The sequence below is a fragment of the Mytilus edulis genome, chromosome 10 (genome assembly GCF_963676685.1).
Source record: "Mytilus edulis chromosome 10, xbMytEdul2.2, whole genome shotgun sequence".
NCBI lineage: Eukaryota > Metazoa > Mollusca > Bivalvia > Mytilida > Mytilidae > Mytilus > Mytilus edulis.
The window spans coordinates 3,274,906-3,296,620 of NC_092353.1; the positions used below are offsets into that span (position 1 = coordinate 3,274,906).

A 21,715-nucleotide genomic window follows, 5' to 3' on the forward strand; every position below is an offset into this window, starting at 1 on the left:
GCTGCACCCTGCTGAGCATCTGGTTTCAACTTATTTCTGACAGCTTTGGTCAAAATTATTATTATTCAGTCCAAAAAAATTGTTTCAAAATTCTTCTTAAGTAATGGAGTCAAAAAGTGTTTATTTGAATAACAACAATGAACGTATTGGATATTGCAATGAAAGCCACATCTTTTTTTAAAACATTTTATCGAATTAATCTAAACTTGATCTGCATAATATAAGTATCACCCTTTTTACTGAAATTAGAATTTCTCAAGTTGACAAATTCTGGTAACTTGAAGACTCTGCACCATATTCTCTCTATGAAGAACTTTATATTTGTAATGATTATATAATCATGATAATGAAGTGAATATTCTGACAGTAATTACATTTGATATATCGTCAAGTCGCATGTTCAGCTCTAATTGCATTGTCAGAATTAGGAGTGTTAAAGTTACCAACAAAATTGTTCTCAGTATTAGGTTTGTTGAATTATTAACTTACACAGATTATTTAGTCTGGTATACGGGAAAGGTCGAATTACTTATTGAAAAAAAAATGTATTGACAGATATTTTGCTCGCATACTGTTTATTTTCTAGATGTTTAGACTTACTAAGATGTGTTATATGACTTGTATAACTTGAATGACTTAGATTACTATGTCTTTAAAGTTTGGTCACTAAAATGACTTGGTATTAGGGACTCACTAAGATGTCTTGGTATTAGGGACTCACTAAGATGTCTTGGTCTTAGGGACTCACTAAGATGTCTTGGTCTTAGGGACTCACTAAGATGTCTTGGTCTTAGGGACTCACTAAGTTGTCTTGGTCTTAGGGACTCACTAAGTTGTCTAGGTCTTAGGGACTCACTAAGTTGTCTAGGTCTTAGGGACTCACTAAGATGTCTTGGTCTTAGGGACTCACTAAGTTGTCTTGGTCTTAGGGACTCACTAAGTTGTCTTGGTCTTAGGGACTCACTAAAATGTCTTGTTCTTAAGGACTCACTAAGTTGTCTAGGTCTTAGGGACTCACTAAAATGTCTTGGTCTTGGGGACTCACTAAGTTGTCTAGGTCTTAGGGACTCACAAAAATGTCTTGGTCTTAGGGACTCACAAAGTTGTCTAGGTCTTAGGGACTCACTAAAATGTCTTGGTCTTAGGGACTCACTGAGATGACTAGGTCTTATGAACTCACTAAGATGACTTGACAATGACTTGGTCTTAGGGACTCATTACAATGACTAGGTCTAGTGAACTCATTAAGATGACTTGGTCTTATGGACTCACTAAGATGACTAGGTCTTATGAACTCACTAAGATATCTTAGTCCCTAGATGACTTAGTCTTAGGGACTAAGATAACTTGGTCTTAGGAAATCACTCAAATGACTAGGTCTTATGAACTCACTTAAATGACTAGGTCTTAGGGACTAACTAAGATAAGTCGGTCTTATGAACTCACTTAGATGACTAAGTCTTAGGAACTCACAAAGATGACCTGGTTTTATGGACTCCTTAGAATGATTTGGTCCTAGGGACCAAATGATATGACTTGGTTAATTATCTGGACTAAATGAAATGACTTGGTCTCAGTAACTCACTTAGATTACTTGGTCTTATGAACTGACTGAGATGACTTGGTCTTACATGAATGTTGTCTTACAGACTTGCTATGTTGAACGTTGTCTTACAGACTTACGTTGATTATGAGTAATCATAGATTGTAGTAACAGACTAACCAATTGACTTGATAGATCATTATGAAAACAAATTACAGATAACTTGATTGTGCAGACTTTATTACATTTTACTGTCTTTTAGTCCGTGTGTAATTTCATTTAGATGACGTCCCCTTTGATTTATCCGTATGATGTCTCCTTGATAACATCAGATGAAATATTGATATGGTTTTCTGTAATTATTCTCATAATCTCAGTAGTACAGTACATAACGTGTCTTTGTAAAAATTGAGTTATCATACTGTTCTAATAATTTCTCAGACAACCGATTTAATCCTGGTGACAAAGTTATCTATTGACTGAAGGTATTGAGACTTATTGATTCTTGGACTTTCAACATTCCACTTTTATATAGCCACACTGATAATACTACACAGGAACTCAGCCAGGTTTTCTTTGACTGTTGTTAATTTAGGTTCAGAAACCAAACAGATGTTCTGAGGCTGAAAGAGATAACTTTAATTGGACAGTAATAACAGGTCAAATGTAGATGAACTTTCAATTTTAATATCAGTCTAACAAATAATCTGCCACTTGAATCTTGACTTGATCTGTCACTTATCACAATGAATTTTAAAAAATATCCAAAATCATCCAATATTTTATTTACCCCAAGGAATGTTTTAATTGATAATAGTCATGATAGTAGATGTGAGAGGTAGCACTATGAAATCAGTATTAATTGATAATAGTCATGGTAGTAGATGTGAGGGGTAGCACTATGAAATCAGGATAATAGTCATGATAGTAGATGTGAGGGGTAGCACTATGTAATCAGTATTAATTGATAATAGTCATGGTAGTAGATGTGAGGGGTAGCACTATGTAATCAGTATTAATTGATAATAGTTATGATAGTAGATGTGAGGGGTAGCACTATGTAATCAGGATAATAGTCATGATAGTAGATGTGAGGGGTAGCACTATGTAATCAGGATAATAGTCATGGTAGTAGATGTGAGGGGTAGCACTATGTAATCAGTATTAATTGATAATAGTCATGATAGTAGATGTGAGGGGTAGCACTATGTAATCAGTATTAATTGATAATAGTCATGATAGTAGATGTGAGAGGTAGCACTATGAAATCAGTATTAATTGATAATAGTCATGGTAGTAGATGTGAGGGGTAGCACTATGAAATCAGGATAATAGTCATGATAGTAGATGTGAGGGGTAGCACTATGTAATCAGTATTAATTGATAATAGTCATGGTAGTAGATGTGAGGGGTAGCACTATGTAATCAGTATTAATTGATAATAGTCATGATAGTAGATGTGAGGGGTAGCACTATGTAATCAGTATTAATTGATAATAGTCGTGGTAGTAGATGTGAGGGGTAGCACTATGAAATCAGGATAATAGTCATGATAGTAGATGTGAGGGGTAGCACTATGAAATCAGTATTAATTGATAATAGTCATGATAGTAGATGTGAGGGCTAGCACTATGTAATCAGTATTAATTGATAATAGTCATGATAGTAGATGTGAGGGGTAGCACTATGTAATCAGTATTAATTGATAATAGTCATGATAGTAGATGTGAGGGGTAGCACTATGAAATCAGTATTAATTGATAATAGTCATGATAGTAGATGTGAGGGGTAGCACTATGTAATCAGGATAATAGTCATGATAGTAGATGTGAGGGGTAGCACTATGTAATCAGTATTAATTGATAATAGTCATGATAGTAGATGTGAGGGGTAGCACTATGTAATCAGTATTAATTGATAATAGTCATGATAGTAGATGTGAGGGGTAGCACTATGTAATCAGTATTAATTGATAATAGTCATGGTAGTAGATGTGAGGGGTAGCACTATGTAATCAGTATTAATTGATAATAGTCATGATAGTAGATGTGAGGGGTAGCACTATGAAATCAGTATTAATTGATAATAGTCATGATAGTAGATGTGAGGGGTAGCACTATGTAATCAGTATTAATTGATAATAGTCATGATAGTAGATGTGAGGGGTAGCACTATGTAATCAGTATTAATTGATAATAGTCATGATAGTAGATGTGAGGGGTAGCACTATGTAATCAGGATAATAGTCATGGTAGTAGATGTGAGGGGTAGCACTATGTAATCAGTATTAATTGATAATAGTCATGATAGTAGATGTGAGGGGTAGCACTATGTAATCAGTATTAATTGATAATAGTCATGGTAGTAGATGTGAGGGGTAGCACTATGAAATCAGGATAATAGTCATGGTAGTAGATGTGAGGGGTAGCACTTTGTAATCAGTATTAATTGATAATAGTCATGATAGTAGATGTGAGGGGTAGCACTATGTAATCAGTATTAATTGATAATAGTCATGATAGTAGATGTGAGGGGTAGCACTATGTAATCAGTATTAATTGATAATAGTCATGATAGTAGATGTGAGGGGTAGCACTATGTAATCAGTATTAATTGATAATAGTCATGATAGTAGATGTGAGGGGTAGCACTATGTAATCAGTATTAATTGATAATAGTCATGGTAGTAGATGTGAGGGGTAGCACTATGTAATCAGGATAATAGTCATGGTAGTAGATGTGAGGGGTAGCACTATGTAATCAGTATTAATTGATAATAGTCATGATAGTAGATGTGAGGGGTAGCACTATGTAATCAGTATTAATTGATAATAGTCATGATAGTAGATGTGAGGGGTAGCACTATGTAATCAGTATTAATTGATAATAGTCATGATAGTAGATGTGAGGGGTAGCACTATGTAATCAGTATTAATTGATAATAGTCATGATAGTAGATGTGAGGGGTAGCACTATGTAATCAGTATTAATTGATAATAGTCATGATAGTAGATGTGAGGGGTAGCACTATGTAATCAGTATTAATTGATAATAGTCATGATAGTAGATGTGAGGGGTAGCACTATGTAATCAGTATTAATTGATAATAGTCATGATAGTAGATGTGAGGGGTAGCACTATGTAATCAGGATAATAGTCATGGTAGTAGATGTGAGGGGTAGCACTATGTAATCAGTATTAATTGATAATAGTCATGATAGTAGATGTGAGGGGTAGCACTATGTAATCAGTATTAATTGATAATAGTCATGGTAGTAGATGTGAGGGGTAGCACTATGAAATCAGGATAATAGTCATGGTAGTAGATGTGAGGGGTAGCACTTTGTAATCAGTATTAATTGATAATAGTCATGATAGTAGATGTGAGGGGTAGCACTATGTAATCAGTATTAATTGATAATAGTCATGATAGTAGATGTGAGGGGTAGCACTATGTAATCAGTATTAATTGATAATAGTCATGATAGTAGATGTGAGGGGTAGCACTATGTAATCAGTATTAATTGATAATAGTCATGATAGTAGATGTGAGGGGTAGCACTATGTAATCAGTATTAATTGATAATAGTCATGGTAGTAGATGTGAGGGGTAGCACTATGTAATCAGGATAATAGTCATGGTAGTAGATGTGAGGGGTAGCACTATGTAATCAGTATTAATTGATAATAGTCATGATAGTAGATGTGAGGGGTAGCACTATGTAATCAGTATTAATTGATAATAGTCATGATAGTAGATGTGAGGGGTAGCACTATGTAATCAGTATTAATTGATAATAGTCATGATAGTAGATGTGAGGGGTAGCACTATGTAATCAGTATTAATTGATAATAGTCATGATAGCAGATGTGAGGGGTAGCACTATGTAATCAGGATAATAGTCATGGTAGTAGATGTGAGGGGTAGCACTATGTAATCAGTATTAATTGATAATAGTCATGATAGTAGATGTGAGGGGTAGCACTATGTAATCAGTATTAATTGATAATAGTCATGATAGTAGATGTGAGGGGTAGCACTATGTAATCAGTATTAATTGATAATAGTCATGATAGTAGATGTGAGGGGTAGCACTATGTAATCAGTATTAATTGATAATAGTCATGATAGTAGATGTGAGGGGTAGCACTATGTAATCAGGATAATAGTCAAGGTAGTAGATGTGAGGGGTAGCACTATGTAATCAGGATAATAGTCATGGTAGTAGATGTGAGGGGTAGCACTATGTAATCAGGATAATAGTCATGATAGTAGATGTGAGGGGTAGCACTATGTAATCAGGATAATAGTCATGGTAGTAGATGTGAGGGGTAGCACTATGAAATCAGTATAAATTGATAATAGTCATGATAGTAGATGTGAGGGGTAGCACTATGTAATCAGTATTAATTGATAATAGTCATGATAGTAGATGTGAGGGGTAGCACTATGAAATCAGTATTAATTGATAATAGTCATGATAGTAGATGTGAGGGGTAGCACTATGTAATCAGGATAATAGTCAAGGTAGTAGATGTGAGGGGTAGCACTATGTAATCAGGATAATAGTCATGATAGTAGATGTGAGGGGTAGCACTATGTAATCAGTATTAATTGATAATAGTCATGATAGTAGATGTGAAGGGTAGCACTATGTAATCAGTATTAATTGATAATAGTTATGATAGTAGATGTGAGGGGTAGCACTATGTAATCAGGATAATAGTCATGGTAGTAGATGTGAGGGGTAGCACTATGTAATCAGTATTAATTGATAATAGTCATGATAGTAGATGTGAGGGGTAGCACTATGTAATCAGTATTAATTGATAATAGTCATGATAGTAGATGTGAGGGGTAGCACTATGAAATCAGTATTAATTGATAATAGTCATGATAGTAGATGTGAGGGCTAGCACTATGTAATCAGTATTAATTGATAATAGTCATGATAGTAGATGTGAGGGGTAGCACTATGAAATCAGTATTAATTGATAATAGTCATGATAGCAGATGTGAGGGGTAGCACTATGTAATCAGGATAATAGTCATGATAGTAGATGTGAGGGGTAGCACTATGTAATCAGTATTAATTGATAATAGTCATGATAGTAGATGTGAGGGGTAGCACTATGTAATCAGTATTAATTGATAATAGTCATGATAGTAGATGTGAGGGGTAGCACTATGTAATCAGTATTAATTGATAATAGTCATGATAGTAGATGTGAGGGGTAGCACTATGTAATCAGTATTAATTGATAATAGTCATGATAGTAGATGTGAGGGGTAGCACTATGTAATCAGTATTAATTGATAATAGTCATGATAGTAGATGTGAGGGGTAGCACTATGATAGTCATGGTAGTAGATGTGAGGGGTAGCACTATGTAATCAGTATTAATTGATAATAGTCATGATAGTAGATGTGAGGGGTAGCACTATGTAATCAGGATAATAGTCATGGTAGTAGATGTGAGGGGTAGCACTATGTAATCAGGATAATAGTCATGATAGTAGATGTGAGGGGTAGCACTATGTAATCAGTATTAATTGATAATAGTCATGATAGTAGATGTGAGGGGTAGCACTATGTAATCAGTATTAATTGATAATAGTCATGATAGTAGATGTGAGGGGTAGCACTATGTAATCAGTATTAATTGATAATAGTCATGGTAGTAGATGTGAGGGGTAGCACTATGTAATCAGTATTAATTGATAATAGTCATGATAGTAGATGTGAGGGGTAGCACTATGTAATCAGTATTAATTGATAATAGTCATGATAGTAGATGTGAGGGGTAGCACTATGTAATCAGTATTAATTGATAATAGTCATGGTAGTAGATGTGAGGGGTAGCACTATGTAATCAGGATAATAGTCATGGTAGTAGATGTGAGGGGTAGCACTATGTAATCAGTATTAATTGATAATAGTCATGGTAGTAGATGTGAGGGGTAGCACTATGTAATCAGTATTAATTGATAATAGTCATGATAGTAGATGTGAGGGGTAGCACTATGATAGTCATGGTAGTAGATGTGAGGGGTAGCACTATGATAGTCATGGTAGTAGATGTGAGGGGTAGCACTATGTAATCAGTATTAATTGATAATAGTCATGATAGTAGATGTGAGGGGTAGCACTATGATAGTCATGGTAGTAGATGTGAGGGGTAGCACTATGTAATCAGTATTAATTGATAATAGTCATGGTAGTAGATGTGAGGGGTAGCACTATGTAATCAGGATAATAGTCATGATAGTAGATGTGAGGGGTAGCACTATGTAATCAGGATAATAGTCATGGTAGTAGATGTGAGGGGTAGCACTATGAAATCAGTATAAATTGATAATAGTCATGATAGTAGATGTGAGGGGTAGCACTATGTAATCAGTATTAATTGATAATAGTCATGATAGTAGATGTGAGGGGTAGCACTATGAAATCAGTATTAATTGATAATAGTCATGATAGTAGATGTGAGGGGTAGCACTATGTAATCAGGATAATAGTCAAGGTAGTAGATGTGAGGGGTAGCACTATGTAATCAGGATAATAGTCATGATAGTAGATGTGAGGGGTAGCACTATGTAATCAGTATTAATTGATAATAGTCATGATAGTAGATGTGAGGGGTAGCACTATGTAATCAGTATTAATTGATAATAGTTATGATAGTAGATGTGAGGGGTAGCACTATGTAATCAGGATAATAGTCATGGTAGTAGATGTGAGGGATAGCACTATGTAATCAGTATTAATTGATAATAGTCATGATAGTAGATGTGAGGGGTAGCACTATGTAATCAGTATTAATTGATAATAGTCATGATAGTAGATGTGAGGGGTAGCACTATGAAATCAGTATTAATTGATAATAGTCATGATAGTAGATGTGAGGGCTAGCACTATGTAATCAGTATTAATTGATAATAGTCATGATAGTAGATGTGAGGGGTAGCACTATGAAATCAGTATTAATTGATAATAGTCATGATAGTAGATGTGAGGGGTAGCACTATGTAATCAGTATTAATTGATAATAGTCATGATAGTAGATGTGAGGGGTAGCACTATGAAATCAGTATTAATTGATAATAGTCATGATAGTAGATGTGAGGGGTAGCACTATGTAATCAGGATAATAGTCATGATAGTAGATGTGAGGGGTAGCACTATGATAGTCATGGTAGTAGATGTGAGGGGTAGCACTATGTAATCAGTATTAATTGATAATAGTCATGATAGTAGATGTGAGGGGTAGCACTATGTAATCAGTATTAATTGATAATAGTCATGATAGTAGATGTGAGGGGTAGCACTATGAAATCAGTATTAATTGATAATAGTCATGATAGTAGATGTGAGGGGTAGCACTATGTAATCAGGATAATAGTCATGATAGTAGATGTGAGGGGTAGCACTATGATAGTCATGGTAGTAGATGTGAGGGGTAGCACTATGTAATCAGTATTAATTGATAATAGTCATGATAGTAGATGTGAGGGGTAGCACTATGAAATCAGTATTAATTGATAATAGTCATGGTAGTAGATGTGAGGGGTAGCACTATGAAATCAGTATAAATTGTATATTGAAATATGTATAGTTGAAAAAGATAGTGTAGTCATACCTCACTGTATATCAAGTGATTCAACTGACCAACTAAAATTAAGTATTAATGTAAGATTGGCCTATCTGTTGGCACACCAAAATCTTCCATTAATTCAAGCAGCTCTCAATGAATCCCTCACTTATTGATGAAGATTACTTAGACTCTATACATTAGGGATCTCTGCAGTCTAAATTTTTATTAAATTGAGAATGGAAATGGGGAATGTGTCAAAAAGACAATAACCCAACCACAGAACAGACAACAACAGAAGGTCACCAATAGGTCTTCATGATGCAGCGAGAAATTTTCGCACCCGGAGGCGTCCTTTAGCTTGCCCCTAAACAAACATATATACTACACAGCTACTTTTGCATAGGTACTATTTCTGTACTAAAAATATGAAGTACTGGAAATTTACTTTTCATATTTAGTACTATTTCTTTACTTTAAAGTTATTGTAATATTTAGCATGTTTAGGTACTTGTATTTTACAGTACATGATTTGTAATAAATATTTTGGTACAGAAATAATACAATATTCCATGTTTGAAAATCATAATTTTAAGAGATTTGAAATAGAAAAACTTTCAAAATGCTGAAAATGTAACGGTAGTAACCAAAAATCTGTAGTACCTAAATTGCAAGTACAAATTAAGTACTATAAAATACAGGTACCTAAATATTACAATAATTTTAAAGTAACAAAATAGTACTGAATACTAAAAGTAGTTTTCCAGTACTACAGATTTTAAGTACAGAAATAGTACCTAGATGCAAAAGTAGCTGTGAAGTTTAGTGATAATGGACGTCATACTAAACTCCAAATTATACACAAAAAACTAAAAGTAAATAGACCACATATAGTTACATCTGTACTTTATATCAATTACAAAATTTAAATTTGTTGTTTTGATCAATTCATTCCTGATTATTGATGTCTTTTTCAGGTTGAACTCCTAACATTACAGGTATGATAGTACTTAATTTATATATTAAAATAATTCAAAAGGAAAAAAACATCTTTCAATTTTGCGATCAACACAGTTCTTTAGTTATACATGTAAATATTTAAATGGACTATCACATTAGCTGAATTAGATAACAGGATGTAATATGTTAAACATGCCCAAAATATTAAACAGATTTGCTTCATTATTGAAGTTCATTGTAATGTTAGATGAAAAATACATTTGCATGTCAAACTCCTGAATTAAATGATTGATGAGAATTTCCATAGTGATATATATAGAGATTAATACATGGCCTTTTCCATATCAGCCTAGGTATCATCCCGAGACCCCCATATCAGCCCCAGACGGAGTTGAGGTGCTGATATGGGTCGAGGGATGATACCCAGGCTGATATGGAAAAGGCAATGTATTAATCGCTTTATCATATACTTCCGACAATAGTTTTATGTATTAGGCAAATAAATAAATGCAATAACTAAAACAGTCAAAAACTTTATAAAGAAGTTAAATTATGAATCAAATATACTATAATTGTTCAACAGCAGCATCACTACCTCCTTATATTATGGTAACATTTCCTATAGAGGCATTTTGAAACATTGAAATTTTGGAAAAGTTTTATGATCATTACTACTCCATGTTTGTTGTACTATAAAATGATTCATAATTGTCAATGGCATTTGTTAGCAAGTACTAAACTACCCCACAAAAGTTCCCGTAAATTTTGACGTCGTCATAAAAAATATCTGACGTCACAATGGAAAAGTAAACAACCGATACCGGAAACACCGGAAGTAACTTGCACGAGAGGCACTATTATGGGTTTTGTGCAGGAGATGCCCCTGATATGGGTTATCAGCCCGGGTGGGCAATTATGGCTTGTGTACTTCCGCTCATTACACATATGAAAAAGCTATCATATCAAGTATATGATAAATAATTATAATTAAGTACATGAAGGATGAAACAGTACATATCGCATTTGTCTTATTAACCTATACCACAATTACTTATTTTTTATTATTTGATTTTTATTATGAATTTGACTATCCCTTTGGTACCTGTAGCCTTTATTTTACAGCTTGGTAAAGAATTCCCTCTAGAAGTCAAGGCAGGAGAAGTTGGTAAGTATTTTGTCCAAGTAGTCTATATTAAGGATTTAGAAAAATATACAATACTTAAAAACAACCTTCCTAAATACTCCCCATCATGTGGTGAACAGAAATGTCAAGAAAGGATAAAACTCTCTGTTAATTTATATTTGCTTGAGCACAATTGACTTGTGAAGTTACAATTACAGACAGGACCATCTAGTGTAAGGTTTGATCAGGATTCCAATCCCCCCCTAGGAATTGATTATACATATGTATGATATATATGTATATAACATTGGTCTCTGAAATAACAAATTATGACAAATCAATGTGGAAGGAGGGATCTTTGGTTTAGCAATGATTTCTCTGTTTAATTCATCGATTTATAGCTCTGCATTTGATATGGTAGTTAAAATTTGAGACTTAATTTATTTCTTTCCTTATGTAAATGAGGAAAATAATTAAGCTCCCAAAAACTAATTGTGTGCTTCGTAAATGTAACATACTGTTTCATTTCAGAAACATCATAAGTGGTTGTCTTTTCATTTATCTGAATGGTTGATATCATTTATGGAATTTGGTTTTGATGTCAAAATTATTGGTTTTCCAGAACTCATTGTAAATATTAATTTTGTTTCTAGTCTGATGTTCAATTAAGAGGTTAGCATATTGTATTTACATCCATCATTAGGTCTGAAGGGTCACGATGACTGTTAGCTGTATTTTGATTCTATTCAGACATTCTTTATTCATACACAAGACAGTTGATTTAGCTTTCAGTAAGGGAAGTGTACTCCACCATATTGCATTGAAGGATTGAATCTATTTTTATCACAAAAGTGATGCGTTCAGCATTTAATTGCCTGAAGTTAAACATGAAAGTTCTGTCATACAGTTCATTTATACAATTGTTATTGATAAAACTATTAGTCTGAATTACTAATAGAAAATCAAGGACAGGATATTTTATTAGTGTTATAAAAAATAATGTTTTGCTGTAATCAATACTACAATCAAATCTTTGTTTGTACAAAAACACAAAATGTTAGCTCTGTCTATATAGCTAGGAAAAGAATATTAAACCTAGCTATTACTACAGTCAAATCTATGTTTTAAAGACAAAAACACAAATTTACTTTTAGGTTAGGAACAAGAATATTAAACCTAGCTATTACTACAGTCAAATCTTTGTTAGGACAAAAACACAAAATGTACTGCCTTGTAGTTTGAATTTTCACTGATTTGTAGTTTGTGGAATTAACATTAATGATAAAGCCTTTTAAACAAAGAGCATCTTGTTAATTCATGTCTTCAATCAATCTGTAATTGTCAAGTATTCTGAAAACTCTATAATTAGAATTCAATTAAACCTTTTTGATTTGATTATAAAATGTCACTTTCTAAAATAAATAATGATCTCAAATGGCCATGTTCTCTTAGTTTCATAATGTATTATCTTAAGCAAATGTTCCCCTGAGTAAAGGAAGCTTTATTATATTTCTATTTGAATTTTATCATTTACTTTAATTTTGGTATCATGTTTAATCTTGATTTCAATAGAAAAAATCTATGTGTTAAATATTTCATGTAATTTAAAAAAAACATTATTTGAAAATAATGCTGTTGAAAATGAAACCAAAGCGGAATAGTTAATCCTCATGCACAGATGAACATTTTTTATTTGTAATGTGACAAGTATATTGAAGTAATGACAAAAGTTATAAAATCCCCAGGAGGCAGAGTTTCCTGTAATCTGATAAATCGTTGACAGATTTAATGATTTTCTCATCATTTTGGTATATATACATTGATGTTATAATAGAAGAAGTTGTATTACTGCAGTGTTTATTGTATTCTCAAGTGGGAACCCATTCTGTTGTAATATTAAACAGTTTTTATAAAATTCAATTATATTAGAAATTGCAGATTTATTTTTAAATGGTCTGCAAATAGTCAAAAATTAACATAAGGACCTAAGAGCTACTGTTCCGCAGCTAGATAGTACTCAGTTGCAGTATGCAATGATTTGAAATTGGGAAAGGGGGTCCCTTACCTAGTTAAAAATGTAATAAAAGATGACTTTTGTCATGAGAAACTGGCTAGTGTCACAAAATATCATAGCTTTAAGTTTTCATCCTAAATTTGTACATTTTTTAAGAGGATTTCTGAGAAAATTAAAATTAAAGTTTACATTTAATTCACATTTAAAGCATTATTATACAAAGTTGCGTGGGGTATAATATTTTTGACCCGTCCGTCAGTCCGTCCGTCCGTCAGTCCGTCCGTCAGTCCTGTTTCTTGTCATCGCAACTCCTCTCAAACCACACAACAGAATTTCACGAAACCTTTTCAGATAATAAGGACATACTATGTAGTTGTGCATATCGATGGGAAATTGCGATTCAATTTTTTTTCTAGGAGTTACGCCCCTTTGAACTTATTTACTTTAATGTACTACTGCAACAGTTTGTCATCGCAACTCCTCTCAAACCACACAACAGAATTTCACGAAACCTTTTCAGATAATAAGGTCATACTATGTAGTTGTGCATATCGACGGGAAATTGTGATTTAATATATTTTCTAGGAGTTACGCCTCTTTGAACTTATTTACTTTAATGTACTACTGCAACAGTTTGTCATTGCAACTCCTCTCAAACCACACAACAGAATTTCACGAAACCTTTTCAGATAATAAGGACATACTATGTAGTTGTGCATATTGACGGGAAATTGCGATTCAATTTTTTTTCTAGGAGTTACGCCCCTTTGAACTTATTAACTTTAATGTACTACTGCAGGGAAAACGGTAGTATTTAATTTTTCCCAGCATTAGGTTGGCCTTTTGTGTACCCAAGGCAGGCGAAGGAAGTCAAATTAGGAGCGCTGTGATTGGATGTAAGGGTACAATATATTTTTTATTTATCTATGAATAACTGCAGTGTGTATATTTACACTATAAATTTTAAAACCTATTGAAATATTTTCTACAGAATTATTCGAAAAGACTTGCAAAATTTCATAAATTTGGTGCAAAATGACGGTGGGCATGGATAACATAAACAAGCTCCGTTGGAAGTTGGTCATGATACTATTTGGCTTTAATTTTTAAAACAGAATAATAAATTACTAACACAACATATAACTGTTTTATCCAGGTTTTTATCTTAAAAAGTGGTAAATTTAGAAAATGTTAACATTGTCGCCTATGGCAGAATAAATAGTACCGTTTTCCCTGCAACAGTTTGTCATCGCAACTCCTCTCAAACCACACAACAGAATTTTACGAAACTTTGTAGATAATAAGGACATACTATGTAGATGTGCATATCAACAGGAAATTACGGTTCAATTTTTTTTCTAGGAGTTAAGCCCCTTTGAACTTTTTTGCTTCAATGTACTTCTGCAACAGTTTGTCATCTCAACTCCTCTGAACAACACACAACAGAATTTCATGAAATTTTGTAGATAATAAGGACATACTATGTATATTGACAGGAAATTATTATTCAATATTTTTTCTTATACTTATTTAATTTCTCCAATGACAATGTGGGGACGTGGGGTATGTGAGCGTGCTCACTAAGGTTCTTTAATTATTAATAACACAAATTTCCTGACCACAAATCAGTATTTTATCATAAATTCTCTGAAAGAAAGGAAACCTTGAAATTTGTCAAATGTAACTTTACTTGGAACAAGGAAACTGACCACAGTTTAAACTACATTGAGTGAAAACTGAGATATGTATCATAAAATGTCAGAAAACAGGAAACCGATAAATTTGTAAATTGTAATTCAAATCAAGATTTTTTTTATCCAAATATATAATAAAAAAGTTAAAATATTTAAAATCTCTCATGACAAACAATATATGAGATATTTATATCTTATTTTAAAGATATACTGCCTCATGCCTATTCATCAATATGATAAGTTTCGGTTTTAACATACTGTTTAATGCAGATAACTTAACAGGTGCTTAAACTAATGGTGTCTATGTGAATATGAATCAAAACTTACAGAAACTGAACATTCAGATATTAATGAATCTGTAAGATTAGAACAGATATGACAGATGTCAGTAAATATGATATCCTTCTACAATTATCAGACTTTATTCTTGGATACATATACTTAATACATATTTGTTCTTATTCTAAGACTGGCTCAATCATTGTCAATAATCATAGGATAATACAAATTCTTTTTATTACATATTCAGTGTAAAGTTTGTTCTGAAAGATTGTTACCATGCAGTTAAATAAGTTTAATTATAAATCAATACCCATACTCTATGAAACTAAAAAAGTTTTAGAATAAGAGACCTGAAACAGAACACAGCTTGTTGACATCAAGTGATAATAAAAAGCTGGTACATTACGTAACATTTTATCTACAATTTATCATAAACAATAAATGCAACCTAAATAAATAAATTGATATGACATAATACATCTGATAACTTAGTTATATATGTTATATGTGTTTGATACAGCAGAATATAACTGTAACGGCTTTACAGTATTTTAGATATTAAAAATATTGAGTATGATAGTTAATATAATTCTCAGCTGATATCTAAAAGGGTTTTCTTGGTAAATCATCAAATTCAACAGTTATTTCATTACATCTAAGTTCATGTCTTCTCATCACAGTTTATATAAATTTACCTCTATTTTTTAAGGAGAAATACCATCAAATTATAAAATTTCATTTAGAAAAAGATTAAAATAAGATAAAAAAAATGATGGCATGGTTTAAAAAGATGGTAATCTGCTGGACTTAAAACATTTATTCACTGGATAACTGTTGACCAGTGAAGAAAGCATGGATAACTGTTGACCAGTGAAGAAAACATGTTGAAATCAGTGCAACTTATTCAGTGAACAAGTCTTGGTTAATGGCTTGGAGCAACATATTCCCAATTGGTATATATGCATGATGTTTGAGTTCTTGCAACTGCTGGTAAATTTTCTATGCCATAATGGTAATGTGATCATCACTGTAAGAACTGATTGTTAGATGATGTGGTTATCGGGTCAACTCAGGTGTAACTTATTTTATATAAAAAACACAGCAGGATTTCTGTATTCATAACTTTTGTCAATGATAACATAGGGGGATCCATGGGGCCCTAGGGAGCCGGACCCCCCTTTTAAGTTCAGTCAGTGGGCCCTCCATTACTGAAAGTTCTGGATCTGCCACTGGTTTAGATGTTTATCGTACAAGATTGGCAAATGCTCAGTTTTACTCCCTGTTCTCCTGTTTTCATTTGACACTCAGGAATTGAATTACTAATATATATTTAGTGTCAACTTATTTTCAGAATATGTAAAGATTGCCATACCATGGTCAAACCTGTTAGGGACCAGTACAGCGGTCACTTTAGAATTAAGTGGACTATACATCATAGCTGGACCAGTGGCAGACAGACCTTATGACAAGAAGAAAGATGAAGACCTCCACAATGCAATCAAACAAGCTAAACTACGGTCATTTGAGGAGACAGCCTATCAGAAAGTTGGTCAGTAATACATTTATAGAGAGGAACTCTTTAACTCTTTTGATGAGTCAATTTATCAAACATTGATTTATATAATTATTATACCCCAGCTTTCAAAAAGGGGAGTATACTGTTTTACCTCTGTCCATCCGTCAGTCCGTTCGTCCCATGAATATTTTAGTCGCATTTTTCTCAGGAACTACAATGCCAGGATTTCTGAAATTTGGTTTCAGGCTTTTATATAAGTCAGCTATACCGTGTGATGCGTTTTCAGATTCATCACTCATAACTTCCTGTTTACCAAACACTTGTATCATCTGACACATGATGGCCAAGTTGAAAATTTTTGTTGCATTTTTCTCAGGAACTACAATACAAAGATTTCTAAAATTTGATTTCAGAGTTTATATATGTCAACTTTACGGTGTGACATGTTTTTAGATTTATATACACTTGTATCATCTGACACATGATGGCCAAGTTGAAAATTTTTGTTGCATTTTTCTTAGGAACTACAATACAAAGATTTCTAAAATTTGATTTCAGAGTTTATATATGTCAACTTTACGGTGTGACATGTTTTTAGATTTATCACTCGACATCCTCCTGTTTACCGAACACTTACATATTTTTACACTATCAACACTATCCACTTGCGGCGGGGTATCATCAGTGAGCAGTAGCTCACAGTTACACTTGTTTTATTTGAATTTAGATCATTTGTTTAAGGAATGACTAATGATTTTTCTGTCCATTCCAAGTAATAATTTCAAAAATGTTACCACTGAATAACCTATGTAGCCAGTAATTAAACAGTGTCCACCACATTCTTGAGGTTATTTCAAAAAGATTAAAAAACTATTACAGTCTTTAATTAATTTTAAATTCCATTTTTAAGGAGGTTTACAGTCATGGTGGTTTTCATGTTTAAAATCTTTTGTGTCTCAAATCTTAATTTGGTTTGATTTTTACAGCTAGCCAAGCAGAGAAGAACCCAGGGTTATTTGAGAAGATTTGGAAATATGTTCTCAATAACATTACGGTAATTTACACAATTATAAGTACATTGTACATGTTATGACCTTGTTCTAAATTGTATGTTTAAAAGTAGTTGTCAACTCAAACTTGTTGTCATGGTTATCTGCTTGGTCCTGGTCACACTTTGCCAATCGGTGACTCATTGTTAACTGCTTTGTTTTTTTTTTTTTTTTTTTTTTTAAATTTTACATACTTTATTGAAAACTTTCACATTTGTTAGTTTGATACAGAAAGTACCGGTACCTTATCCCGGCCTCGTTAAACATTAGATTGTATATTTAGAAAAATTGTTAGTAATTGTTAGTACTCAAAATTACAAAATATATATACAGTATATTATTGTGTATCAATTATTTCAATATTGATCAATAAAGTGAGAATTTTATTTAAGAGAGAATGTGAGAAGAGAAGAGAAAATAATAAATAAAAAAAACACAAATACAAAACAAAAAAACAAAAAATAAAAACTAGAGAAAAAAAAATAAAAATAAAAAATAGAAAGTCCTTGAAATTTGGAATTTGGCAGCAGTATTTTTTTTGGCAACAATTAAATAGATTTGGCAAAGTTGGTTTTCCATTGCAAATAATTCATACAAACACAAAATAGATATTAGAGAATGTATATGCATTTTAGGCACAAAACAAGAACAAAAGACAATAAACAATAAACAACATATAACATTATATTAAATAAAAACATATATGATGGTGTGAAAAGGCTAAAATAAAATGCACAATAACATTACATAGGGTAATGCTAATTAAGTTGCTTAAGTGTAAATTATTCTAATAATGGAAGCCAGGGGTCCCAGTAGAGGTTGGCAATGTGAAGAGGCTTTGTTTTAAAAAATATATTCTTTTCTAGTATTAGATTTTCTTTTAGATAGTTTTTTAGCCCTGCAAAATTTACTTGATTTTCACACAGTTTTGTTCTATAGATAAAGAATTTTGATAAAAGTATTATTAAGTTTTTTATTTTATTATTTTCTGTTTTTCCTAAATTTCCAAATAAAATTATATCCATGTTAAATGGAATAATTATTTGTGTTTGGTTATAAATCCAGTCCATGAGTCTTATCCACAGATCTGCTATTTTATGGCATGTCCAAAATATGTGTTCAATATCTTCAGTAACTTCACTGCAGAAAGTACATTTATCGCTTTGTTTTATTTTTATCTTAAATAAAAATTTATTTGTGCCCAATATTCTGTGTATTATTCTATATTGGAACCAGTGGAGTTTTGAGCTTTTTGTGGAGTAAAAAGACATATTATGCACAGTTTTCCAATCAAAACTTTTGTTGAGTGTTAAGGACCATTTTTCTTCACATCTAAGTTTAGTACTGCTTTTTTCAAATAAAACATTATACATATCTTTCGAGCCTTTTCTTGATAAAAAAAATATTCTTATATTATTTGGCATAATTGGTCCTAGTGTTTTATAACAATTGTTTATAGATATATAGTTTTTTAAAGCCTTTTTATATGATTTTATTGATGAAATGACCCCATTATAAGTAAGAAAGTTTGACTTAATTTTATAAATGTTTTGGAATTGTTGAAAAGTCATTAGTTTTCCCTCATCGTTTAATAAATCATTTATCAAAAAGATCCCTTTATCTATCCAGTCTTTATAGAAAATGGATGTTGTTCCTATTTTTATGTTTACATTATTCCAGAGCGAATCTGATAAAAACTCCTCTTCATTTTTTGGTATGAATTTATTTTGTAAATCTGTCCAAGCTTTAAAAACTTCTTCCCAAAAAGGGTTTTTACATCTTTTTGTTGGGCCTAAATAAACAAGGTTTTCAATACTAATTTTTTCAGTACTTTCTAATAGCTTATTTAGTTTTGGGTTGTTTTTCAACAACCGTCTTATCCAAGTTAGTTTCAATCCTTTTATATATTTGTCAATATCTATCATTTTCAGCCCTCCTAATTTGTGTTCAGAACATAATATTTCTCTTTTTATCTTGTCAGGTTTGTTTTCCCAAATAAATGAATAAATTTTGTCAGTTAGTTGTTTTAAAGTATTTTTGCATGGTGCTTGTAATGTTAAAAACAGATGGTTCAATTTTGAAATAATTAGTGTCTTAATGATAGTTATTTTTCCAACTGGTGTTAATGTTTGTTTAGACCAAATTTTTATTATATTTTCAATTTCTTTAATTCTTGGACCATAATTCAACAGTTCCATTTCATGCAAATTGACAGAAAAGTTTATTCCTAGTAATGTAAACCTACTGGAACCCCATTCCAATCCCCATTTTACACACATTGTGTCTTGACTATATTTTTTTTTGCCTATCCACACCACCTTTGTTTTGTCCAAGTTCATATGGAGACCAGACATTTCAGCATATTTTTGGAGTAAGCGAAGAGATGCATCTAGAGATTCAGGTGTACCGTCAAGTATTATTGATGTGTCATCTGCGTATTGGGAGATAAGATATTCTGTGTCATCAATTTTAATTCCTTTAATTTCTTTGTTTTTTCTGATTAAAATTCCTAGAATTTCAGCACATAAAAGAAAAATATAAGGTGATAAAGGATCCCCTTGTCTACAGCCTCTTTGAATCTGAAAGAAATCTGATAAAAAACAGTTTTGGGATACTGATGAGCTTATATTTGTGTAAAAAGTCTTTATCCACAGTTTTATAGAGGGTCCAAAATTGAAAAAGTCTAATACTTCATTTATGAATTTCCATGATACCGAATCAAAAGCTTTTTCAAAATCTATGAGAAGGAGAAGACCTGGCAAATCATTTACCTCTGTATAGAATAAAATATCATATATGAGACGAGTGTTTTCTCCAATATATCTTCCAGGAATAAAACCTGTCTGATCATTGCTAATAATAATGGGTAGAACAGATTTCATACGCTCTGCTATACAACTTGATGCTAGTTTATATGTTGTATTCAAAAGACTTATTGGTCGCCAATTTTTCATAAACTGTCTAGGTTTATCACCTTTTGGTAAACAAGTAATAATACCCTGTTTTTGAGTTATTGATAATTCCCCCCTTTTGTAACCATAAATTATAGATCTGAAAACAAATTTTCCTACATTTATCCAAAAGAATTTAAAGAACTCATTTGTAAAACCATCTGACCCTGGACTTTTCTCATTTTTCATTCTACGCATAGCTGTTGTCAATTCATTATAAGTTATCTCCCCCTCTAAAGATTCTTTTAAAGTATCATTTAATTTTTTAATATCAGAATCAGGTATTTCACTATTAAGATTTACTTCACTCAAGCTTTCTGTTTTAGTATAAAGTTTTTTATAGTAATTTTTGGCCTCTTCTAATATTTTATCTTGTTTACAAATTGTCTCCCCTTTTTTATTAACTAGTTTGGGGATGGTTTTATTTATAAAATGTTTAGTTTCCATATTCAAAAAAAAACTAGATGGCTTTTCCCCTTCTTCAATCCATTGCATTTTTGACCTGATATAGTATCCCCTCATTTTTTCTTTCCTTATTATTCTAAGATCAGATTTATGGTGTTCAATTTCATTTAATATTTCCTCTGTTAAGATGCTTTCCTCTAATTTCTGAATTTTTTCTGATAATATTTTTTCCTCTTTATCTCTTTCCTTCTTTTTATAAGATGCATAGGAAATAGTTTTTCCTCTGATTTCTGTAAGTAATATTTCTAAAAAAAGTTGGTCATTTATTGTAAAGTGGATGTCTAAATCATTAATTTCTTCTAACGTTTCTCTATTATATACTAATGATGCATATTGGTCTTTTACTTTAAGTATAGTGTCTTTTATAGTTTTGGAGTATTCAATATCATGTAAAAGTGAGTTGTTAAATTTCCATAATCCTTTTCCAAGTATGAAATCATTCATCTTCAGAATTAATATTATTGGGGAGTGATCTGATCTATAGCTGTTGTGATTTTGTACATCAACTACATTTTGATTAAGGTC

At 32.0% G+C, this 21,715-nt stretch overlaps 1 protein-coding gene across 1 annotated transcript in view; it reads left to right on the forward strand.

Annotated features, from left to right (window-relative positions):
- The window catches only part of LOC139493161 (intermembrane lipid transfer protein VPS13A-like), a 148,245-nt gene that overhangs the window by 6,810 nt on the left and 119,720 nt on the right, over nucleotides 1-21,715 (forward strand). Inside the window, exons 4-7 of the mRNA XM_071281335.1 lie at nucleotides 10,114-10,134; nucleotides 11,219-11,261; nucleotides 16,561-16,758; nucleotides 17,712-17,779. Coding sequence (XP_071137436.1) covers nucleotides 10,114-10,134; nucleotides 11,219-11,261; nucleotides 16,561-16,758; nucleotides 17,712-17,779 — 330 coding nt within the window. The remainder of the gene's footprint in view (nucleotides 1-10,113; nucleotides 10,135-11,218; nucleotides 11,262-16,560; nucleotides 16,759-17,711; nucleotides 17,780-21,715) is intronic.